Below are 27,067 nucleotides of genomic sequence, written 5' to 3'. Positions count from 1 at the left end.
TCCAGTAGCACCACAGACAGGACTGGAGGGTGGAGAGACAAGAGAGACAGACAGACAGATGACAAGAATTACAAAAGAGAAGAAAAATTAAACATTTTGCAAATCTTTTTGCAGCTCGATTTAGATTAAATCTTGAAATAACAAACGGGCCAATTTCTAATTCTGTGTTTCTCTAGCCTAGAGGGCCCTTGGTGAAGAAAAAGGAGGAAAAAAAAGAAAAGTGAGAGAAAAAAAATTAGAAAATGCTGAGTTTGCTATTCAGTGCAGTGCTCTGTGCACTGGCCACCAGTGTGTACAGTGATGTATCAACCAAAGGTAAGATGAAATAATAACTGTATACTTATCTATGGAAAATGTGATGAAACTTGATGTAATTCCCAAGGGTACATTCTGAGTGGTGGAGGTGCTTTTACTCTAGCTTCCAGTACAGTACTTTAACTGTACGGCCAGTACAGTTTTTAATAGGTACTGTTACTTTCCATTTTGTAATACTTCATACTTCTACTCTCCAAATACGTCTCAGAGGCAAATATTGTACTTCTTTTTTTAATCCACTACAGGTAATTTGACAGCTTTAGTTACTAGTATTTACTTTATATATTTAAATTATCATTACAAACATACGTTAACCACTTAGGCCCTATTTTGTACTTGAAATTTGAACATAGCCTAAAAAAAAGTATCTTAGATGTCAATACTTCTGTACTTTAACTCAAGTAAAATGTTGAAAACAGAATGTTTTACTTGAAAGTATTTCTACATTTTGGTACTGCTACAAGATACTGGAGTACTTCTTCCAGCACTGTGTATGCATGTACAGTACATCATGTACTGTATGCACATACACAGTACAACCCTCAGTGTTAATTTGGGTTTTTTTCACACTCAGACTGAAATGAGAATGTTACTGTGCACATGACTTGGTTTTGTGGTAATATCTATGAATATTCATATGCATATTGCATAATACTGCACAGTATGTATGTTTTACACACATACTTGCTGACAGTTATGTGAACTCACATTTGCACTCTCTGCCTCCTTTGAGAGCCCATGCATGGCTCTGTGTGCGTGTGGGTGTCGTCTGTGTGCGTTTGTCTGTGTGTCTGTGTGTCTGTATGCCTGTGTGCGTGTGCGTGTGTGTGCGCGGGCGTGCGTCCGTGAGGATAATTTGGGTAGGCTACAGTAAGAGATGTGAGGAGTGATGCAGGGTTATGTAACAGGTTCATTGTAGCGCTGGGAGACTGCGCAAACACGCACACACGCACTCTCTCACACACTGAACTACAGGTTGTCTTCTGAAAAATGAGTTGTTCTGACTCCCCTGTAGATGGTGTGTGTGCCTGTGTGCATGTGTATGTACGTACGCGCATGTGTGCTCGTGTGTGTGTGTGTGTGTGTGTGTGCTCGTGTGTGTGTGTGTGTGTGTGTGTGTGTGTGTGTGTGTGTGTGTGTGTGTGTGTGTGTGTGTGTGTGTGTGTGTGTGTGTGTGTGTGTGTGTGTGTGTGTGTGTGTGTGTGTGTGCGTCTTTCCCAGCACATTCAACTGGGTTGAATCTGATGTGTGGCGCTGGCATAAACGTCAGTAAGACGCTTTCTAATTGGTTGAGTGTTTCACCAAGGGGTGACCACGCCCCCTTCTATGTTAATGAGTTAATGATGCGACGATAACGACGAAGGTTTCTGCCGCGTTGTCAGGGAGTTCAAAAGAGGACACACACGCACGGCGCACGCACACACACACACACACACACACACACACACACACAGACATTAAGAGGGAACACTTGGCTGCACGTCTGTGTCGCACCCCAGAAAAATTTGCAGATCTGCAAGCTCACAATGTGCTCCAGATGCGACGCGTTGTGAGCTAGTAGACCTGCTATTTTGAGGGGGTGTGGCACGTGTATAAATCAGGGATCACAGTCAGTGTGCACCTGCACATCATCTGTCCATTACACATTAAATAACACGCCCACACTGCTGTTAGAGGGCTGTGATGTGGCGTGCTGTGGCGCTGTGTGGTCCGGTGTGGTGTGGCGTTTGCGTTGCATTGTGTTATGTTGTGTTGCATGTCGTCTCTGTCGGGTGGAAACCTCATATGTCCAAAACTGTTACTTTTCAGGATTCAAATTCAAAAACAGCAAAAGTTGCAGATCTACAAGCTCGAAACGCATCGCTTCGCGACGCGTTTCGAGCTTGTAGATCTGCTCCTTTTTTATGCTTTTGTGTGATGCTGTAGTGTGATCAAGTAGGGGCGTTAATTTACGGAAAAACACAAAAACGTGTTGTGTTGCATATGTTGGGTTGCGTTGGTGGTCTGGTGTGGCATTACTTAGCTTTACATTATATGTGTGTGTGTGTTTGTGTGTGTCTGTCTGCAGGACAGTATGTATGGATGGGTGTGGTGCATGTGAGACTGTATGCACGTACAGAAGAGGTGTGTGTGTGTGTGTGTGTGTGTGTGTGTGTGTGTGTGTGTGTGTGTGTGTGTGTGTGTGTGTGTGTGTGTGTGTGTGTGTGTGTGTGTGTGTGTGTGTGTGTGTGTGTGTGTGTGTGTGTGTGTGTGTGTGTGTGTGTGTGTGTACAGAACATGTGTGTGATCTCATCCGGCTCCATGATGTCATGTCCATGGTTGGCGTCCAGCTCTCTGAGTCACTGTATCCATACAGTGCAGCTTTATGTCTCAGCATATGGAGCCTGTCTGTTCTCTTCCCTGACGGCCCCCGACCACAGGGCGCTTGCCAGATTTTACTTACAGCCCTGGCTGGCTGCTTCCCCACGCACTCAGGGCCCTGACGGCTGCATGCATGGCTGGGTGGGAGTTGTTTGGAAGCCCACCACAGTGCAAAGGAAGGCAGGCTGACAGGGGCAGAGTTAAGATTAACCCCTTAAGACCGGGGAAAGTGTAATTTTAAGATTTATTTGGCCAATTTAATTTATTTTTATCGTGGAAAATGTGTGCAAATCTTTGAATATATATATATTTTTTAAAGCGAACATTTGTAACTCAAATCTTTGCTTCTGGGGGGTCCCTGGAACAACACATTTTGAGATGGGGGTCCGCGGCCAGAGATGGGGGTCCGTGGCCAAATTACATAATTATCATTTTGGGGGTCCTTGACATGAAAAGGTTTGAGAACCACTGATATTATTATAGCAACATACGTTTATTCAAAACAAACTGTTAGGATTTAGAAGACATTTGTAGAATACCCAGAAGCAAAGATTTGAGTTAAAAATGTATATATATTAAAATATTTGCACACATTTTCACGATTTTTCAAAAATAGCAGATCTACAAGCTCTTATGAGCTTGTAGAGCTGCTATTTTTGAATAGCCAAAGACATCTAAAAGATGACAGAGATGCGTTCCGGGTCTTAATGGGTTAACGGGCCATAGCTAAACGTATAGAGACTAGAGAGCCATGCTGTACAGCAGCCAAGATGACTGAGTCTTTTTTCCCTGTGAGCTAATATGTCTGTTAACTCCACTGCTTGCTTTACTTACTGCTGGTCGCCTGGTTGCCATGGCCGGGTGGAATAAATGGGCTTTGGAAGGAAGGGGTGGGGGTTGCTCGGTCTGAAAAGGGGGAATAGACCCGGTGACGTTTTAAAGGGGAATACCACTCATTTTCAACATTGAACTATGTCTTTAATACACCTTAGAGCTGTGGAAAATAAGAAAAAAGCCCCCCCCCCCCCCCCCCCCCCCCTTTTATGTTACCTAGAACTGGATCACTGATTGAGGTCATGTGATCAGTGACATACGCAAGGTGTACTTTTGGCTTTTGTCTTATTTCCACACAACAGTTCTAAGGTGTATTAAAGACATAGTTCAATGTTGAAAATGAGTGGTAATTCCCCTTTAACCACTTTTAACCTGGCCTCCTTAGATCATTTTTCCAACATTTTCGAAAAGAAATCCAGAAAGCAAATTGAAAAAGACAAAATAGCTAAATATGCCATCTGAATGATGTGGGGGTGGGGCCAGCTTGTTGAATCGCTGGAACCGTGTTTTACAATGTAGGCGTTTAGCAGACGCTCTTATCCAGAGAGACTTACAATAAGTCAAGTTAATCACACATACCGTACATACATCAAATGCATAGAGACAGTGTACTGTAGTGCCTCAGTAAACTATAGGATCCCAGGTAAACCAAGAACCTATAGCATCAGCACCACCATTGAAACTATATTAGCATAGACCAGGTGGTGCATACATCTTAAATCACAAGTTCGAGGGAAACGGTCCAAATGGCGAGCAGCCATGATGTCACACTAATGCTGCACCCATGCCCACTGCTCAGCGTGTGTATGTGTGTGTGTGTGTGTGTGTGTGTGTGTGTGTGTGTGTGTGCGTGCACGTGGACATATAACGCTGCAACACGTGCGCAGCCTCCTACACCGTCTTGTAGTGTTTGTAATTGATGAGCACGAGCGAGAGAGCGAGAGAGAGAGAGAGAGAGAGAAGCAGGTTTGTGGGAGTTGTGTAGCGTGGAGGAGTCTTTAGTTATCCGGGACGGCTGGGAGTCCCAGCTGTGCTCGTTAATTCCTTGTCCCATGTTGACACAAGCTGGCGCGGTGCAGGACGTCGCTAAACGCTGTAGGATGTCATGAAAGCTTTTTTTTTTTTAAAGGTACGTTAAAAGTCTGGCTTCTGGCATTGCGACACTGTGACGCACGCGCGTGCACTGACCGGCGGTGACGTCTGTCCATGTGCACCGGGTATGGTATATAACACACAGTGGTTCTTTTTCATGTCAAGGACCCCCCAGTTGATATGTATTTGGCCACAGCCCCCCCCCATCTGAAGGGAAGATTTACATTAAAAAAAATCAAAATTATTCAAAAGTTTCCAAATATTTTCGAGATTTTTCAAAAATCTTCGAAAATAGCAGATGTACGAGCTCGCTGCGAGCTTGTACATCTACTATTTTTCAATAGCCAACATATAAATGGATAAACTGGTTAAAATGACTGCAACGCTACATCAACTACTTTGGCTGAGGACCCCCTGGAACTCCCCTGAGGACCCCTGGGGGTCCCCGGACCACACTTTGAGAACCAACGGTATAACATGCCAAAAAGTAGCCGCTTCGGTACCGCTCCTTGAAGTCGTCGCGCCATAAAAATATTCCACAAATTACGATGATGGTGACATAATTATAGGTTACACAGTTGCCTGTTGATCCATTGTTGTGTTACTGTTAATTTATGGCTCGGTGTGTATCCGACGTGCCACACGTGTTTTCAATCACTTCGTTAGCGCCGGCCTTTTTACACGGCCTATAGAGAGAATTGTGCGCGGTCATAAAAACGCCACTGGGTTTTGTGGCTGCCGCTTCTGTGGTATCAATTTATATTCAATATTTTTTTAACGTCCTTCACACGTGTTTATTTACTTTATTTACTTTATTTACCGCTCCTTCCTTCCCTGCCTTATGTCTTCTCTCTTAATCGTACTATAGGCTTGGCGTCGCTATTATTGTCAAAATATTTCACAGTTGTTCCAAGATTTACAGTGGTGTAAAGTAACTTTAAAAGTACATTTACTCAAGTACTGTACTTAAGTAAAATTTTGAGGTATTTTTTACTTTACTGGAGTATTTCCAATTTTCTATACTTTTACTTCTACTCCACTACATCTCAGAGGCAAATATTGTACTTTTACTCCCCTACAATTATTTGAAAACTTTAGTTACTTGTTGCTTTTCAGATATAAATATGATATCATAAAACATACAACTTTAGCCCTATTTTATTCCAAAAATAGTCGCTCTACAAGCTCACAACGCGTCGCATCGCGACGCGTTGTGAGCTTGTAGATCTGCTATTTTCAAACTTTTTCTTAATCAAGTAACATTTTGAACACAGGCCTTTTACTAGCAGAGTATTTCTACATTGTGGTATTGCTACTTTTACTTAAGTAATATATCTGAAGATGTGTCAAAACATTTCGCAGTCTTTTGAAGATGGCGGATCTACAAGCTCACAACGCGTCGCTTGGCGACGCGTTGTGAGCTTGTAGATCTGCCATCTTCAAAATAGCCAAAAAATTAACTTGGGCAGTGGTTCTTAAAAGTGGGATCCAGCAACCCTAGGGTTCCTTGGGGGGGTTCCAAATGGACCCTTACAGGTCTGTAGCTCTGAGAGTGTACAAATGGAACCAAATGGGCCCGTATGGGTTCACATATATTGAAATTTAAAAAAAAGTTTGAGAACTCCTGAACTAGGGCTCGAGTGGTTAACCAACTTAAACTCTTTGTGGGGGGGTGACGGTTCCATAATGAGGTAATGAGCCATTTGACAGTCAGACGGCCCCCTCTGACCCCTGACCTCTGACCTCCACCAGGCGGTCCTGTGTAAATAAGCAACGGTGTGTGACACATGAACCGACAAATCAAACAAGGGCTTCCTTCTCTTATAGCCAAGAGGCTAAGTACACACGGCGGGCTGCTGCTTTAAGGGGGTCGACGTCCACAGCGAGCGATTTATGAGTGTAGCATATAGCGCTTCGGATGTCACGTCCAATGAGCGCTCGCACGGAGCGAACAAATACCGTGGCTGAAAAGCAGCGGTAAACATGGCCTTCTCCTGGTTACTGTAATGTAGAAATACTCTGTTACAAGTAAAAGGCCCGAGTTCAAAATGTTACTTGAGTAAAAGTACAAAGTATTGGCATCAAAATATACTTAAAGTACCAAAAGTAAAAGTACTAAAATGTTTGAAAATAGCAGATCTATAAGCTCACAACGCGTCGTGATGCGAGGCGTTGTGAGCTTGTAGATCGGCTATTTTCAAATAGCCTAGGTATAAAATAGGGCTAAAGTGGTTAATGTATGTTTTATAATGTAATCATTTATATATGTAAGTAACTAGTAACTAAAGTATTGAGTAAAAGTACAATATTTGCCTCTGAGATGTAGTGGAGAAGAAGTAAAAGTATTGGACATTGTAAATACTCCATTAAAGTGAAAGTACCTAAAAATTGTACTTAAGTACAGTACTTGAGTAAATGTACTCAGTTACTTTACACCACTGTGTCACACACAGCCGGCAGAAGGATCAAACGTGACACTGATGATGAGCGGCACTTCTCTCTTCCCAGAGTTGGAGCGCTCTCGCTCGACGCCGAGAGCGCTCCAACTCTGGGAAGATGAGCGCTCTAGTCACCAGAGTGAATCTTTACCATAGAACTACACGGCAGAAAGGCGCTGGCAGCTTAAAAAAAATAAGGTTTTCTGTGAACATGCCCCCACCCCTTATGAGAGCAGAGTATCAGTTGGTTGGAGGCCCTTGGGGGGCCACACTGCAGACTGTTACTTTATGAGAGCAGAGGGGCCTCATTTTCCTGGGGGTCGCATGTCTGCTGGTAACTATGGCAACTATGGTAATTATGGTAGCCGAGTAGATAATTACTTTCAACAGCTTCTGAAACTCTCTTTCTCTCTAAAATTCTCTCACTCTCTCTCACTCTATCTGGAATATTCTCTCTCTCTCACTCTATCTGGAATATTCTCTCTCTCTCACTCTATCTGGAATAATCTCTCTCGCTCTCGCTCTCTGGAATATTCTCTCTCTCTCACTCTATCTGGAATATTCTCTCTCTCTCCCTCTCTCCATCTGCACTGTACACAGGGTCCTCCTGCCTTTGGTATGTTATATAGGCCTACTGTATTGTTGCTGTGGAGTATTATAGAACGCCTTTGCAAGGCTGCACAGTGAGTTAGGACAAAAAAAAAGAAAACTTAGAATGTTACCAACTTGCCCCCAGAGCGTCAACCAATCAGCAAGCTCCATGGAAGGCTTCCCCTGGGAGTGGTAGCCGCTGCCCACCGACCCCGCCACTCCTTTTTCTGTAAATATATATTTTGCTTCTAACTGGAGCTTTTTACCGACATGCAATCAATATAAATCAATATTACACAAGAGGGTGTGCTTTACCGTGATTAATTGACTCCGCCTCATTCCTGACCGCATCACCGAAGGGCCAACAATCACGGTAAAGCCGCCCTCGAGTGTAATAATGCGATTATACAACGGTTACCATCACAATTAAACATGTATTCATATTTTGGGGCATTTCGCTCTTAAAATAAAAACCTTTCTGCGAGTGTTATCTCTCTGTTATCTTGAAAATACACAGGGTCTGACAGAGTCACCGTTTACTCAGCCAGTCCAGGCCCAACATTGAGATGCGCTACAGAGCTAGACAACTTTTCACAAACTGAACACACAGAGAAACAAAGCTTAATTGTTAGCTCAACCTCATTGTAATTAAGATATTTGATAGATTTATAATTTTTTTATGCCAGAGATAGCTACTACGTCTGCAAACCCCCCAAGCAAACTGCTAGCCTAGCCACTTAGACGGCTCTGCTCTGCCGAGATTCTGGTCTGATCAGCACAGCTGATTGCTCCATTTTGATTAGTTTAATTTGAGAACGGCTAGGTAGCCTATTTCAACCAAACCGATAGCTTGGTCGGAACAACCTGTTGTATAATGTATTGTATGTATTGCTGATGAATTGAGTACAATGGACCACAATTGAAAGCTTTATTTTTGACTGTATACTGCCGTTCTGTGATCAAACATGTTAATACCAAATTAACAGCACAAATAATAACACACAGGGAACAGCAGATTAAAATGACTTACTTACTTGCGTATCTTAGTTTCTCTTCCTATTAAAGTTGTTGTTTTCCACCATCTCCCCCTGGCCCCCACCAGTGGTTTAAAGTAACTAAGTACATTTACTCAAGTACTGTACTTACGTACAATTTTGAGGTGTTTGTACATTACTTGAGTATACCAATTTCCAATACCTTTACTTCTACTCCACTACATCTCAGAGGCAAATATTGTGCTTTTACTCCACTACAATTAATTGAAAACTTTAGTTACTAGTTACTTTGTAGATTTAGATTATTATTACAAAAAATACATTAACCACTTCAGCCCTACTGTATGTACATTTCGGCCATTTGAAAATAGCCGATCTATAAGCTCACAATGCGTTGCGGTGCGATGCGACGCATTGTGAGCTTGTAGATTGGCTATTTTCAAAAGATTGTTATACATTTGAAAACTTGTGAAATGGGACATTCTGCATAATGAGTAGGCTACTTTTACTTTTGGTACTTTACGTTTCCAGACTTTTACTTGTAACAGTACTTCTATATTGAAGTATTGATACTTTTACTTGAATGTGAGTACTTTTTCCATCACTGGCCCCCACACACACACATGTAAAGCGACTTTGAGTACTTGGAAAAGCGCTATATAAATTCCAGGTATTATTATTATTATTAAAATCAAACATATAAAAACAACACTGGAAAGGACAAATATCAGGGGATAAAATAGAGTAAAAACCATTCTGGCAGGAGTGAAAATAATGAAACCCGGTAAATTATATTCAATCATCCATAAACGTTCCTATAAAAGAGGGCTTTTAGACGGGATTTAAATGTCACTAATGATGTCGTTAGTGTGATGTCAATAGGCAGAGTGTTCTAATGTACAGTACGTATTCACTCCGCTCTGCTCTCAATAACAACTTGGAAAACGTCGATGTCGGGGAGAAACCTCATATCTCCATATTTTTTACTTTTTATCTTTCGTAAATGAATGCCCTACTTCCAGTGGTGGAAAGTAATCAAGTACATTTACTCAAGTACTGTACTTAAGTACAATATTGAGGTACTTTTACTTTTACTGGAGTATTTCCAATTGTCAGTACTACTTTTACTTCTACTCCACTACATCTCAGAGGCAAATATTATACTTCACTACAATTATTTGAAAACTTTAGTTACTAGTTACTTTGCAGATATAAATTATTACATAGTAAAACAGACATTAACCACGTTAGCATTGTTTTATATATATAGGCTATTTGAAAATAGCCGATCTACAAGCTCACAACGCGTCGCGATGCGACGCGTTGTGAGCGTTGTAAACATTTTAGTACTTTTAAATTTGGTACTTTAAGTACATTTTGATACCAATACTTCTGTACTTTTACTCATGTAAAATTTTAATTCCGGACTTTTACTTGTAACAGAGTACTTCTACATTGCAGTATTGATACTTTTACCTAAGTAAAACATTTGAGTACTTTTTCCACCACTGGTTATGGACATGCGAGGTTTCCACCCCGAACAGCGACTTGGACATGTTTGTGTGGAAGTCGTCAGCTGTTGAGTCATGATGGGGATCCTTGGGGGGCTCCAGTCAGACATTGTTACCCAAGCATAGGTTTTATGATGCAGCCTACAGTGGTACAAGCTGCGTGTGAGTCACTCTTAGCCTTAGGTGTCCATGCCATCCAACACGCTGGTGTCCATGCCGTCCAACAGTCTGAGGTGTCCATGCCATCCGGCACTCTATTAAACCTTACTTGTAAGCCAGTGGTTTACTGGCTATACAGTCCACCATGCACCGACTCATCTTTGACTCCAGTACTTCAGTCAAATTCAGTGTATAAGCTTGAGGAACCGAATAGAGCATGGCAGTGATTGAAGTACTCACATTTTTTTTACTTATGTAAAAGTATCGATAGCCAAAATGCACTTGAGTAAAAGTACAAAAGTATTGGCGTCAACATATACTTAAAGTACCAAAAGTAAGGGCCCGTTTCACATATTTTCAAAAATCCTTTGAAAATAGCAACGCGTCGCTTTGCGACGCGTTGTGAGCTTGTAGATCTGATATTTTCAAATTGCCAAAGTAGGCCTATAGGTCTGAAGTGGTTTCGTAATAATAATACAAATCTATAAAGTAACTAAAGTTTTAAAATAATTATAGTGGAGTAAAAGTACAATATTTACCTTTGAGATGTAGTGGATTAGAAGTAAAATTATTGGAAATTGGAAATGCTCCAGTAAAGTAAAAAAAAAATACGTACAGTACTTGAGTAAATGTACTTAGTTACTATACACCACTGGACCATGGCACCACTTTCTCCATTGAACTCAATTAATGCGGCCGCCCTGTTTCTTTTCCGTCACCGTATTACTTTGAATGGTGTCCTCAAGCTCGATAGATACTCCTGGTCAAATATGACTCTACTAAAAGTGAGCTGTGAGCTTGTAAGATCTGCTATGTTCCACTATATTTCAAATAGGGTTGAAGTTGTAAATTCATAATGTACTTTTCCCCCCTTCCTTCAAATGTAGTGTAAAAAGTACGATGTCTGTCTTTGAAATAGTGGAAAGCAAGTCATACAAAAATACGTATACTCAAGATACAGATACTCAAAAAATGCACTTTCGTGCAGTACTCAAGTAAATGCACTTAGTTGCTGTCCTCCACTGGTTGTAACCAGCGGTGGAAAGTAACTAAGTACATTTACTCAAGTAGTAAATCTGAGTAGCCTACTTCTTCCACCCGTGTGAGTCATTGTTAATTGCCAGACTATAGAGGAGAGTTGATCCATCCAGACACTCTATTAAAACACGCTCCCCTCTCTCTGAGTGATGCAATTAGTTGTAGCAGGAGTGGGGTTATAGTCATCCTCATAAAGGATCAGGTTCTATAACACACACACACACACACACACACACACACACACACACACACACACACACACACACACACACACACACACACACACACGCACACACACCCTGTGGGCGTGTGTGGGGGTCCGGGTCAGCCTACACTAGGTGTTTGGATTTGAGGACGCGCGGTGGTGGTCCGAAAGGCGCCTGGGTCTGGAGATGGAGGGGGGGTTTTCATTAACTCTGTCAACAGCAGCGCTTAATTAAGTTCTGCTAATTAGATCCTTCTGGAGCAAAGCTGACTAACGGGCCGCTCGCACTAAGCGTTAGAACTAGAACGATACATAATATCGTTCACCGTTGTATTTGTTACAGTTGTAGTGTGGATACGCCATCCACTTGACTTACAGAGATTTGTAAAACTATATTTTTTATAGTTATAGTTCGCCTGCTCGGTATGAATGGCCCTTAACGCTGATATTGTGAGGAGCATTGCACAGCGTTCAGGCTTGTTGTTGTGTGTGTGGGCATGGAGGCAAATGTTGTTTGTTGGGGTGGTGGAAAGTAACTAAGTATATTTACTCAAGAACTGTACTTGAAGCAGCGCTTCACCCATTTGTTTCCTTCAATCTTATCTTTATATAATTGGTCCTCACTAATGCTCATTATAAAGGTGGAACAGTTTATGTCTACTCACCCTGCGTCTCCTTCAGTTCAGAAACGTGCCTACCCAATGACATCATCGAGGGGAATTCCAAGCTAAACTTCAGCCTTTCTCTTTCTGGGAAGTTAGTTAATAAAAAATACAAAGTTTGAAATCACACCTGTCTACCGATGATGTCACTGGTAGGCAGGTTTCTGAACTGTGCACAGCCCACCAGTGACACACAGTTTGAATAGACATACATGGTGGTGTCATCTTATAATGAGCAGTAGTGACGACCAATGATATGACGATAAGGTTGGAAATTGGGTGAAGTGCTCCTTTAAGCCAGAGGTTCTCAACCTTTTCTGGATAACATTTTCAAGGTCATTTTTCATTATCATTCAAATCTTTATATTTTGCACTTGCAGCATCCCCCGGGGATGTGGGCTCCGGCCCACAGGTTGGGGACCCCTGCTTCTTAAGTAAAGTTTAGGGGGTGATTTGGGGGGGGGGGGGGGGGGCAGGGTGTTATAGAAGCCAGGGACCCTGCAGCAGCAGCGGCTGGTAGTGATTCCTGTGTTGACAATAATGGTCCATATGGGAAAGGTTTGGGAAAGAGAGCACCGCGGGGCTGCCATGGCGGAACCGTTTCCCGGGCTGGTTGTTGTTGTTGCGGAGTCTCTCTCTCTCTGCAAACTGGAGGCAGGTTGGTGTCATTATGCTGCTTAGTTAATCCACTGAGACCGGGAACGCATCTGTGTCCTTTTAAGATTTCTATAAAAAAAAAAAAAGCAGATATACAAGCTCATAGCACGGCACCGAGTGCCGTGCTATGAGCTTGTATATCTGCTATTTTTGGAAAAATCGTGATAATTTGTGCAAATCTTTGAATATATATATATTTGATATATTCTTTATATATTTTTAAAGCGAACATTTGTAACTCAAATATTTGCTTCTGGGGGGTCCCTGGAACAAAATATTTTGAGCTGGGGGTACGCGGCCAAATACATATGATTTTGGGTGGTCCTTGACATGAAAAAGTATGAGCACCACTGATATAGAAGGTTTTTTTCCCAGAAAACTGTTAGGATTTAGATTTAGATATTTTGTATAGAATCGGCCTCAGGTCTTAATGGGTTAACCTCCAGACATATGAGGAAAAGAACATCAGGATGCCGGGGGGTGGGGGGGGGGCAGTTTGGTTTCGAGTTTGTTCAAATTTGATACGGTGGTCGAGTTGTAGTACAGGGCAGTGGTTCTCAAATAAAAAAATGTCAAGGACCCCACCTTAACTCTGACCGTAACGGGCCCATTTGGTTCCATTTGCATACTGTTAAGAGTTACAGACTTGTAAGGGTCAATTTAGAACCCCCTCAAGGAACCCTGAGAGTCCCCTGGATCCCACTTTGAGTACGGCTGGTGTAAGGAAAGGTGGAGGTTAATCCCGGTGTGGGAAATTCAGTTTGCAGGCTTCACCGCTCAGATGGTTCAGATAAGTGTGTCAGTGCAGGGGAGCAGTAAGTGTTTTGCTCATAGACACCTTGACACGTATCCGGGGGACGGGAATCGAACCGGGGATCTTCCGTTTCCCAGGCGGCCTCTCTACGCATGTATGGCTGGCCCATACTGACCTTATAGGCCTATATTGTACATTATGCTGGTTAGTTAACCTCCAGGCATGTGACAAAAAAAAAAAAAAAAACAGGATGCTGGGGCGGCAGTTACCAGTTTGTTCCATGTCTTAGAAGTCATTGAGAAAGGGGGGCTGGGGGTTGTAGTACTGACCTTGTAACGTGCAGCAGGGACTGTGTGAACCCTTATGTAAGTGTACTGATGAGTTGTGCAGGGCCAACATGATGAGTTGTGCAGTAGCTGTGTTCTAGGCCTTTAGGGATCAATTAGCCCGACACTCAGCCTGAATCTTCATTTAGTTTCACTCCATTATTCAGTCTGAAAGCCCTCTCAGTGCAGCCCTTTTCTGAGATTAACTATAATACAACAGGTGAAGATGAGAGCTGAATGGATCTCCACACACCCTTTATCACATGCAGCTCCCAGTACGTTATTGACTAGAAAGCAACATCTCAACCCAACAGGGTGTTTCATCAGGTAAAAACAAAGCCCAATGAACACGCTGTTGGCTTGGAGGTGTTGCTCAGTAAATAAAGCATTGTAGTGTAGCCTGTAGCAGTTGGAATCCAGCATTCACATTGATTCAATTCCTGTTAATCCTTTGATGTGTGCAGGCACACCACAGTCTTTGAATGAACACATTTATTACAGTTAAATCAGTTATTAGTGAGGACTCTTAATTGGCTCTATATTTTGCCACAGCTATTAACGCTGAAGCATTCTAAAACATCAGTATTCTGTCATTCACAGCAATGACCCGACAGGAAAGTCTTGTGTGTGGTGTTTGGGGGGAAGGGGGGGGGGGGGGTTGGAGGGGGTCCGTGGACACCACTTAGAGGACTGATACTTAAGAGGCTGTTCCTGCTGTGTGAAGGTCAAAGGTCATGTCCATCCACATCAGCGGCTTATTACCGCAGAGCACAGGTGGTCCTGACCCCGCCTGGGTGGGACGGGACCCCCTTATACACACACACACACACACACACACACTTGTGTTTTGAGCTTGTAGATCGGCTATTTTCACTAGTTTGGGTCCCGGGGAGACATCAAATTTCTCTTTTGGGTCTCGAGCTGATTTTTTTTTTTGGACACTGCACTAGACCCCAACCAACACCCCTGTGGGTGGGTATGTGGGTGGGTATGTGGGTGGGGGGTCCTCTAACGCAAACCAACACCCCATAAATGAAATGCTAATAGGCCTGGGAGGTCAAGGAGCCCCTGGGAGCAGAACAATGGGACCTGTACCTCCATGAACCCAAGGGTGCCCTGGTTAGGACGGAGGAATGGCTGGATGGACGGATGGCAGTGCTGGAAAGTAACTAAGTGCCTTTACTCAAGTGCTGTACTTGAGTACAGTACAGTACTTAACTGGAGTATTTCCATTCTTCATAAACATGTTAGAGGCAAATGTTGTTCTTTTTACTCCGCTACAAGTACAGTATATGAAGTTAGTTAGTTAGTTATGAGCTACTTTGGATCATTATTACAAAACATACCGTAACCAATTAAGCCCGACTTCATACTTGCACGTTTCGAGCTTGTAGATCTGCTACTTTTAATGCTTTTGTGTGACGCTGTAGGATGATCAAGTTGGGCGTTAATTTACGGGAAAAAACAGTTCGAATTTGGAGATAAGAGGTTTCTGCCAATACCTTTATGTATTCAAGTACAATTTTGAATACAGCGCTTTTTACTTGTAACGGAGTAGTGGTATTGCTACTTTTACTTCTTCCACAACCGATTAAGTCTTAGGCGCTGTTCCATCAGAACCCACCCAGAACGGGTAGGCCTACCCTATAGTGCAGAGAGAGGACAGATCCTTCAGGCCTTCAGGCATGTCTGAGGTCTATGAATATCCGACGCCAACATACATTCTCCAACATGCACTTCTATATGCCAACAGAAACAGCGTTGCAGCTATAGAAACACTGTTGCGGTGTTCTAGCGGCACATTTCCTCGTCTCGATATGCAGGCACACATGGTACAGGGCAGTGGTGGAAAGAAGTACTATATATCGTCTGCTGTCGGGCACAAACCTCCTATCTCCATCTTCTAACCTTTTGTGTTTTTTTCGTAAATTAACGCCCTACTTGATCATCCTACAGCGTCACACGAAAAAAATCTAAAGTAGCAGATCTACAAGCTCGAAACGCGGCGCGAAGCGACGCATTTCGAGCTATTTTGGAATTTGAATCCCGAAAAGTCACAGTTTTGGACATATGAGGTGTCCACCCAACAAGAGACGATATATATTATTATTAACCTTTTTTTGCTAAAAGTAGCAATACCACATTAACAACTAGCACTGTATTCAAAATTGATTTATAAAAATATTCATGAAACAGTAGCAATGCAGCACAGCACCAAAGTCAAAGTAGGCCTACTACATGGTTTCCAATTTTTTCTAAATCTTTGAAAATAGCTGATTTACAAGATTGTGAGCTTGTGAATAGACAAAGTATAGAACAGGGCTTATTTGGTTGATGTGTGGATCGTAATAACAATCTAAATCTACAAAGCAACTATTAACTAAAGTTTTCAAATCATTGCAGTGGAGTAACAAGTTCAACATTTGCCTCTTGAGATGTAATGGAGTAGAAGTCAAAAGTATTGCGAATTGGACATACTCAAGTAAAGTAAGAGTGCCTCAAAATCAGTTGCTTTTCAACACCGACAGTAACTGTACGTAAATACAGTACAGTAGAGTACATGATGGGCGGTACCATGCCCACATCAGAGAGAGTTTGAGAGAAACGCTTACAAGAGAGCTTCCAAATACTGCTGACTGATGAATCCCAGTATTTAGAGGATTTTATGGGTTTTATAAATAAGGAAATGGTAGATTGTGAACGATGTTTATGGAAAAAGTTGATAGGAACATTTATTCTTGTATTTTTTTTTTTACAGTCAGGCGTTATTGCTTGTGTCCTGGCCAGCCACACACACACACAATAACCTCTTACAGCTGGCAGATTTATATGTCCTAACCCATGCTTCTTTGGGGAATAGCATTGAGTTATGTAAATCTTTCCTGTCGGGCAGAAACCTCTTATCTCCATATTCTAACTATTTGTGTTTAATTTCTGAAATTAATGCCCCTATCATTCTACAGCATTACATAAAAGCATAATAAGTAGCAGATCCACAAGCTCGAAATGCGGCGCAAAGCGACGCGTTTCGAGCTTGAAGATCTGCTACTTTTTTATGCTTATGAATTCAAATCCTGAAAAGTAACCGTTTGGGACATATGAGGTTTCCACCCGACAGAGACGAAATGTTACGTAACAATAGACTGGAATTAACTCGTTTTGCAGTTTTCGGATCCAGTCTAGAGAGCTGGATATGGATATAGCCTGTTCTCATCCAAAATGATTCCCCCTCGGCCCGTATTAATTCAAGTCGAAGTTTCTTCAAGTACTTCTTGGTATACTTTGGTTTGGTACGGTGCATGTCCGTGTTTTATTCTAACTAGTAGCGACTGGTCGAGACCAGGTTGCTCGATTCGCCATTCATGTGGGTTAACAATATACATTGCACCCAACCGGATACATACGGTAACCGGATTATACTGTAGACCGGATCACACTAGTCTGACACTAGTCAGAACGAAGGCCATGCTTTTCGCCGCACGGAAAGCCCTGGTGACGTGAGGTTAACATAACTAAGTCCATAGTTACTACCGTGGAATCCAGACGGAGGCGCTCGTTCAGCTTCGACTATCATCCTGTTTGAGACAGATTTCCAAACGTCACCAATTACGTAGGCAAGTCAGGATGTGAGAAGTGACTCGAATTTTACATTGGTAGGCTCTGTCCCGTCCCGCCCACAGACCAATCAGAAGCGGTGGCGCCTTGGTGGCCGCCCCGCCCTGGTCCCACCCCTTCGAAATGATTAGCAAACTGAGAGTGACGTGAGAAAAAATAAATCGGTCGATGGAGCGAATCAGTCTGGATTCCAGGCTAGATAGTTAGGCCAACTTCCAAAATACCCGAATCTGATTCTCAATATTCCACTCTTCGCTTGTGTGTTTTGGGGGAAGTTTTATTTCCATCAATCTCATAATTATTCTCGTCTCTCGTTTTTTCTTTTTCAGAAATAGTTTTCGCCACCTCCGGCTCCAACGTCACCCTGCCCTGCCGGCTGCAGCACACCGCGGGGTCGTCGTTCGCCGACGTGGGCCTGCGGGTGAAGTGGACCAAGGTGGTGGCTGGCAAGCCCGACGACGAGGACGTCTACATCTCCATGGGCTTCCACAAGAAGAGCTACGGCAGCTTCCTGGACCGCGTCTACATGCAGGAGGCCGACCACGATGACGCCACGCTGGTGATCACCGACGTCTCCGCGGACGACGCGGGCGTGTTCCACTGCGAGGTCATCAACGGCATCGACGACGCTGCCGTTGAGATCACCCTGGCAGTCGACCAGGTCGACCAGGCCGCAGGCCTCGTGGAGGAAGCTGTGGAGGAAGCTACCGCCGCTCCGATCGACGTTGGCGCGGAGCTCCCTCGGGTCCCCAGTGATACAAACGGCAAGTTTAAAGTCGACCGGTCAGACGGTTCTTGATTTATGCAGGGGCAGTGGTGTAAAGTAACTAACATTTGAGTAGCTACTCAAGTACTGTACTTAAGTACAATTTTGAAGTACTTTTGCTTTACTGGAGTATTCCCAATTGTCTATACTTTTAATTTTACTCCACTACATCTCAGAAGCTAATATTGTACTTTTACTCCACTACAATTATTTGAAAACTTTAGTTACTAGTCACTTTGCAGATATAAATGATTACATTATAAACACATACATTGACCACTTTAGCCCTATTTTATACCTAGGCTATTTGAAAATAGCAGATCTACAAGCTCACAACGCGTTGTGTGAGCTTGTAGATCTGCTATTTTCAAACATTTTAGTACTTTTACTTTTGGTACTTTAAGTACATTTTGATAGCAATACTTTTGTACTTTTACTCAAGTCAATTTTGAATTCCGGACTTTTACTTGAACAGAGTACTTCTCTTTTGCAGTATCAATACCTTTACTTTAAGTAAAACATTTGAGTACTTTTTCCACCACTGCGCAGGGGACACTTATGCTGGACACAAGCACACGTGCACACATATCACGCTGTGCGTTAAACCTCTTGAATGTCACAGTGTACTGTACATCTTACTGTACTCTCTCCTGCCATTCAATGAGATTTCATTTAAACGTAGGCAAAAGAAAAGATCAGGCCACAACATCAATCGAAATCAACTTGGGAAAACCTTGCTCCGGGAAGTTTACTTTTTTTCTTCATATTGCAAACATTGGTTTCTTTTCACTGATTTCTTGTGGAGAGACTAATGACAAAGAAGGAGACGGTTTTGCGTTGTTTTATCCCAGTCGGCCATATAACGATTCGATGCTGATTGCACTTGATCGCATTTTAACATGGGTAAACCCCAAACACGTTCAGCTCAGGTCATTTCCTCAAGCATATGGCTAGCTCCTGGCTCAGCAAAATGTTTGCATCATAATTAAATAAGCCTTTTCCACTCTTAACCCATTTAGACCGGGAAAGAATCGGTGTCATTTTTCAATTTCTTTGTGCTATTAAAAAGTAGCAGATCTACAAGCTCATAGCGCGGCATCGAGTGCCGCGCTACGAGCTTGTAGATCTGCTACTTTTGAAAAATTGTGAACATTCGTGCAGATTTTTGAATATGTTTTTTTTTTTAGCGAACATTTTTAACTCTGTTACAACTTCTGGGGGTCCCTGGAACAAAATGTTTTCAAATGGGGGTCCACGGCCAAATACGTATCATTTTGGGTGGTCCCTGACATTTTTTTCCCCCAAAAAAACTGTTGGGATTTAGAAGATATTTGTAGAATCCCCCAGAAGCAAAGATTTGAGTTAAAAATGTTAGCTTTAAAAATATATATATATATATTCAAAGATTTGCACAACATTTTCAAGATTTTTCCAAAAAATAGCATATCTACAAGCTCATAGCGCGGCACTCAGTGCCATGCTATGAGCTTGTAGATCTGCTATTTTTGAATAGCCAAAGAAATCTAAAGCAACACAGATGCGTTCCCGGATTGAGTGGGTTAAAAAACACGGCCCAAAAACAATGAACTGTTTTTCCGGGGTTTATAGGCTATATATTACTTTTTTTCCCCATTTGTTTTTAAACTCGCGGTCGTAAACCATTTCACTTCAAGCCAGCGTTGCCCCTAGCTAGCACCAGCAGATAGCCACTGCCCAAATTTAATTGAGGGTGTTTTCCCCACATTTGTAAAGGATTAATTTGGGGCGTTGTCCGGACACGCATGTGCAATATATTAAATAGCAGGTGTTGTCACGAAGAACCCTGAATCCCAGCCATTGAAAAATGATGATGTTTCTGCCTCACAGCTGTTTCAGCTACTTTGTGAAACCACCGAATGGATTGTGGGATTACCTGTGAAGGCCGCGGTAACGCCATATGTACGCTCCGACGTACAACGGCGTCGTGTGCACAGCAGGAGAGCGATCAGTGAGCAGCAAAGCTGCCAAATATTGAGCAAAAGACCTTCACTAAGACAACATAAGGACCAGACAATATTATGTCCAAAAGAAGGGAAAACAGGGGAAAAAAGAATAAAAGAAATAAATAACCTACTGAACCCAAACAAGACATGATACAGTCATGGTTTACCAGGTTGCGGCAAGCTTTCTCTATAGTTGCTTCTTTTGGGCTTGTTTTCCCAGACCTGGTTGCTTATTTCTTTCACAAAACTTGGCAGGCAACGTTGAAAGTGAGGAACAGCGCCATTTACCATAGACATAGGCCTACATACAGTGGCCGAACTCAGTATTTTGGGTCGTCTTTAGATCCCATATTCTGAGAGGACATTGAGCCCTCATTGGCTAAAGGACCAGCAAACGATGACAAAGTCACGCAAAACACTTCACTAGCTGGCGTGTACAGACCAGGTCTGCAACCTGGTAATAAAAAAGAAAGGTACACATTTTACCATTACTGGTAAAAATAAAACTGATGGTCAATCCACTGCCCGACATACCACCGTCCAGCAACATACAAATAGCTGGACAATCAATCAGAGATATCAGAGAAGTTTAACTCATGTACTGTACACAGTATCTGAAGAAAAGGTCCCACATGTTAGTGAATTTCTTCAGGGAACCACCTAAGCCCCTGAGTCTCTCCAATTGAACATAGTTAAGTACATCTTTTATCCACAAAGTATGTAAGTATCAAACATCTAGCTAATAAAGTAACAAAAGGCAGCTATTTTTCGTGCGTGCCACGGCCGTACAACGCAGCAGAAATCGGGCTTAAGAAAGCAAGAATTGAATACCGAGACCTCCTTAAGTTCTGTGCTTCAGGGCGGACAGACACAGACACAAGCACTAAAGCAATAATCTCACCACTGAAAATATTTGTTAGTTCAAGACTTCAAGTCCCAAAATGTGATTTGTGAAACAAAGGAGACCACAACACAAAGCACTGTGTTTCCTAAACAATTTGAACAATATGAAGAATCATGATGTTTAGGCAATGGTGGAAAGTATGTTTACTCAAGTACTGTACTTTAAGTACACTTTTCAGGATGTTTTACTTTACTGGAGTGTTCCCAATTTGCTATACTTTTACTTCTACTCCACTACATCTCAGAGGAAAATATTGTACTTTTTACTCCACTACAATTATTTGACAACTTTAGTAACTATGTAGATTGTAATTATTATTACAAAACATACATTAACCACTTCAGCACTATATATGCTTTGGCTATTTGAAAATAGCAGATCTACAAGCTCACGCGTAGTGAGCTTGTAGATCTGCTATTTTCAGAAGATTTGTATGCATGGCCAACTTGTGAAATAGGACATACTGCATAATGACTACTTTTACTTTTGGTACTTTAAGTATATTTTGATACTTTTGTACTCTTACTCAAGTAAATTTTGATTACTAGACTTTTACTTGTAACAACGTATTTCTACATTGTGGTATTGATACTTTCACTTAAGTAAAATATCCGAGTACTTCTTCCACCACATGGTCGTGGCGACTGAGAACTTGAGTCCAATGCAGACGTATAGGCATGTCAGCGAGGCTCTGGCCGTTTCAGGAAAGACAACGATTCTTTCAACGGGCTCCACATCCACCGAGCTACTGGACCTGAAACACTAATAAGGCTACCCTTGCCAACATAAAAAGCCCTGGAGTTTGGTATGCATGCCAGCTTCCCCGGAGAGACATGGACCCAGACAGGAGGACTCAAGAGACCACACACGTTCTTCACTGGCCCGGGCTGGGAGACTGAATGGCTATAAATCAGCATAAGTGTATAGAAATACAGACACAGACACACATACAGAGTCACAGTGAGAGACTGGGCCTGGGAAAGCAAGCCCAGTGCTTGTCCGGTTCTTGAAAAAAAAAAGGGTACACTAGTGCAATCCTCGGTGTTCGTTTAACTCAGGGAGTGTAACCAAATGGACCCGTAGCGGTCCACTTGGTGGCATGTGTACATGCTCTGAGTTACAAATGGATAAATTAAAAAGCAAGATTTCTTTCTGTTTTTCTACCATGTGATTCAATTGTGCGCGCACACACACACACACACACACACACACACACACACACACACACACACACACACACACACACACACACACACACACAAATGTGTGAGGAGGGATTAAAGCTGAACTCCGTACTTTGAGGTATTTTTTACTGTACTGGAGTATTTCCAATTGTCAGTACTTTTACTTCTACTCCACTTCATCTCAGAGGCAAATATTTGTACTTTTACTCCACTACAATTATTTTAAAACTTACTAGTTACTTTGTATATTTTGATAATTATTGTAAAAATATATTCATATCGGCCATTTGAAAATAGCCAATCTACAAGCCCACAATGCATTGCGATGCGACGCATTGTGAGCTCGTAGATCTGCTATTTTCAAAAGATTCGTATACATTTGAAAACTTGTGAAATGGGACCTTCTGCATAATGAGTACTTTCTACTTTTGGTATTTTAAGTACATTTTGATTTCCGGACTTTACTGGACATAGCATTTCTACATTGCAGTATAAATAATGTCAGAGCTTTCCCCACCACTGATTTTTTATGTATTTATTTTATTATTCATATTTTTTTTTCCATTATAGGTGCTGTGTTCCCCTACCACCATGGCGTAGGACGCTACAACCTCAACTTCCAGGACGCGGAGCAGGCGTGTGTGGACCAGGCCGCGGTGGTGGCCTCCTTCGACCAGCTGTACGAGGCGTGGAGAAGCGGCCTGGACTGGTGCAACGCTGGCTGGCTGAGCGACGGCACCGTCCAGTACCCCATCACCAAGCCCCGCGAGCCCTGCGGCGGAACCAACGCAGGGGCCGGCCTCAGGAACTACGGCCGCCAGAACAAGTCCAAAAGCCGCTTCGACGTGTTCTGCTTCACTGCTGCAGTGACAGGTTGGTGTTTTTTTTGTTGTTGTGTTTTTTTAATAGTTTTTAATAGGGATGTTTGATATTGACTTTTTTACCGATATACCGATATCGTCCAACTAATTTCCGATACCGATATCAAACCATACCAATATATGCGGGCCAAAAGTCAACTAATTGTCGCGTAACAACATCACATATCTAATAAAAATAAAATAGCTATAATATCAATATAATATCTAATACATCTAATATAATACAGTGATGTTGTTAGGTTTTCATTAAAGTGAGTCCCGGGACTCACTGGTTGCCATTTGAATGAGTCCCATTAATCTTGGATTAGATGTTGGCCTATTTGACAGTGCAGAAGCATAATTGCTCTAATGCCTATAACATTAACGAGCGTCAACGAGTATCAGCTGGACACAGACACACACCTGCCCTCTGCAGTGCTCTAATTTGAAAGTGAGGATTACTGTGATTATGCTAAGCTCACATTTCATATCACACACACACACCATACAGTAAGAACTCCTGTAACTTATTGAAAAAAAATATTCAAAAACCGATACTGATATTTTCCGATACATTTTTATGCTAATATCCACAGATAATATCGGGAGGCCGATAATATCGGACATCCCTAGTTTTTAAGTTTGTTTGTTCTCCAGAAGCCAGTGGTGAAAAGTACCGAAGTACATATCGTTGCTGTCGGGCAGAGACCTCTTTTCTCCATATTTTAACTTTTTACGTTTATTTCGTAAATTAATGCCCTACTTCTTTGTCACTCTCGCTGCCCTTCAGGACGTTTCTATTGGCTGGTGCAGCCCCACAGGCTGTCCTTCGCCGAGGCGGTGCAGGCGTGCGTGGACGACGGCGCCGAGATCGCCAAGGTGGGCCACATGTACGCCGCCTGGAAGCTGCAGGGCTACGACCGATGCGACGCCGGCTGGCTGGCCGACGGGAGCGTGCGCTACCCCATCTCCCGGCCCCGTAAGAACTGCAGTCCCACCGAGGCGGCCGTGCGCAACGTGGGCTTCCCCGACAAACAGCAGCAGCTCTACGGCGTCTACTGCTTCGAGCCCGCTCAGCAGTGATGCGGCAAGTTAAGAGCTATATAAAAGCCACCAAACCCACCAAAGAGCAACAACATCTATAAACATCAGCGCTTCCCAACTTTTTTTTTTTCTGGATCAGGGCTCCGCTCGGAAGTTTCGAAAGCTTTTTTTGCGTTTCCGGCCCCACCCGTCGTTCTGACCGCTCGGCGCGACATGCCAAAAGGCATGCCGTCGTTGGTGCATTTTCAGTTTGTTCTATCGACATATTGACCAATAGGTGTTCTGGCTTGGATCGATAGAACTAATCGCTATCACAATGAAAACTAATTTTTCAAGATTATTTTTACATTATGATGTTTTTTTTATATTAATTTTATCAATAAAATCTTAGTTGGTTTTCCAATTATTTTGGGGGCCCACTTGCAATATCCTCACGGCCCGACAAAAAAGGTTGGGAATCGCTGATCTACAACCAGTAAAAGCAGATAACCGTTCCGAACGTAACTAGCATGAACTCGTTGCCTTTCAGAAGCTGTGATAACCTTTTGTTTTAATTCTTACAAAACAAACAAAATAAATACTTAAAAAAAAATAAAGCTCCTCTCGAAACCGCAGAAAATCAATGTAATATTTGTTGTAGCCATTTCTACTTTCTTTTTTTTTTGCATTTAATTCTACACAAACTGCTGGTCAAAGGTCAACACAGTAATGACGTATTACAAAGTGACAGAGACAAGAACTTGATGTTTGAGAAACATCTAAGTTTGATTGGTCCTCCACGATATACAGTATATCGCTTTGAGATCTGAATAAACTATGGAATGATGTTCTATACCGGCGGTTCTCAACTTTTTCTGAATCAGGGCCCACTTGAATATCTCAAAAGTGTTTCGCGGCCCATCAATCTGACCACTTAACACAGCAGTCGAATTGTTTGCTGATGGATAAATTGCTTGGATCAATGGAACATTAAGTTCCCAATTAGGCTTCTATGCACAGCAGCTATATTGGAAATAAATTGGACCTCTTCCTTACTTCCTTCACAGGTCTTACCAATTGTACTAATTAAGGCTCTGTTCCATAGCGCAGTGGTTCTCCCCCATAAGTTGCCATAACTCTGAGAGCGTACACATGGAACCAAATGGTTCCATGTGTACTCTCTCAGAGTTACACACCCGTAAGGGACCAAAGAACGCCCTCAAGGAACCACGAGGGTCCCTGGACCTGAGACCCACTGGTGTAGCAGAGTGTTTCCAGTGAGCCAACATGCACAACATCAGCACCCTGAGACTCTGTTTGACCAGAATGGAATAGAGCCTTCATTAGTCTAATTGGTAACACCTGTGAAGGAAGTAAGGAAGAGGCCCAATGTCTTTCCAACATGGCTGCTGTGAATAGAGCCGCAATACCCTCACGGCCCACCAGTGGGCCCTGGCCCACAGGTTGAGAATCGCTGCTCCCTATACAATGCAGAGAATGTTTAGCTGTGGATATCAACATGTTACTGCAACAATATTGGTTTTATTTCTCCTCACCATAGGGGCTCTTCCCCCTCCCCTCTCTCTCTCTCTCTCTGTCTCAACCTCTTAAAATGCAGGATGTTTAACCCTTAAGAGCTGTGATGAAATCATTTGCAATTCTGTTTAATGAGAAGCTGAATGTAATGTCTTGGACTGTCACTCATTCTATAGCTACCGATTGATAATCAAAAGCTACACAAAACCTTTATTTTTATTTTTTACTATTGTAACTTTTATGTTTTGTTTTTTTGTTGTTGTCTAATGTTTGTCACTAATTCTCTTTTCTATAGACAATTTTGTCTCAATCAAAACTGTTTTTGCTCAGTCCATTTTAGTTTAATTGGCCTATTGATATTGAGGCAATTAGGCAAGAAAACTTCACCCAAGAGAGAAAAAAAAAGTTATGTTTATCCGCAATTCTTCACAAACTGACATTTAAAATCTGACATTGGTTGGAAGTATAGCACCAGGCGTGTAAACTGTGTGTAAAACTGAACCGGTATTGAAGTGGAGATCCACACAGGCAGCTGACAAGAAAGGTCTTAGCTAATCGCATGTTTGTGAAGTTATGCGCTAAAACTAAAGAACTCTTAAAGACCCAGCTGATGGGGGGACAGTACACAACCCCTTCAGACAGGCAATATGTTTGGGTGGTCTACATAACCATAATATACTTCTACCCACCAGTATCCTCTCTCTAAAAGTATCTGTACACACACTTCACGCTAAACGCTGAGTCTGAGCTAAAGTCTTCCTCTTTGCCAGGAAGAAAACAATGACTCATAGAGAAAAACAAAGGCAGCACAAATTGTTAAGAAGAAGAGACTCCCTGTGGACACAACATGGGCGATTAATGTGTGTAAACCATAAACGGTATAGGTCTTACATAGTCAAAAAAAAGACGGATTAAAAACGGATTGCTCTCGTTATTTCATTACACTTACTGATGGTTTCATGTGTCAAAGCTGGCGTCATATTGTTTACTAAAAGCAAGTCCTAGAAACTGAAACATAATCACGTTTTATGTCACAATGGTGCACAAAAACAAAATGTTGTCGAAGGTATTTTTTTGTATCCTAATGACATGTACCATTTGAACAACAAACAGACAGAGCTGAAAATAAAGAAACTCTTCAAATGAACTGTGACTTTGATTTGAGGTTTGTGCTAAACCGCATTTCTATTTCCTCTGGGACTCTAAAGCCATACTGTGTGTTAAATAGCTTTTGGTAGTCCTTTTTGGCAACTCCTCTG

At 42.3% G+C, this 27,067-nt stretch overlaps 1 protein-coding gene across 1 annotated transcript; it reads left to right on the top strand.

Annotated features, from left to right (window-relative positions):
- On the top strand, positions 1 to 26,955 carry LOC308089233 (hyaluronan and proteoglycan link protein 1-like). Its single transcript, XM_080433841.1, has 4 exons — positions 1 to 315; positions 17,883 to 18,317; positions 22,960 to 23,262; positions 24,040 to 26,955. Exons 1-4 carry the CDS (start codon positions 243 to 245, stop codon positions 24,330 to 24,332), a joined length of 1,104 nt encoding a protein of 367 aa, XP_080289967.1. The 5' UTR covers positions 1 to 242; the 3' UTR covers positions 24,333 to 26,955.
- The last annotated feature ends 112 nt before the right edge of the window (positions 26,956 to 27,067 follow it).

This window comes from Gymnoscopelus braueri, assembly GCF_963280865.1.
Source record: "Gymnoscopelus braueri genome assembly, chromosome: 7".
NCBI lineage: Eukaryota > Metazoa > Chordata > Actinopteri > Myctophiformes > Myctophidae > Gymnoscopelus > Gymnoscopelus braueri.
Note: the sequence above shows the minus strand (reverse complement) of the source record. Positions and strands in the feature narration are given on the sequence as shown.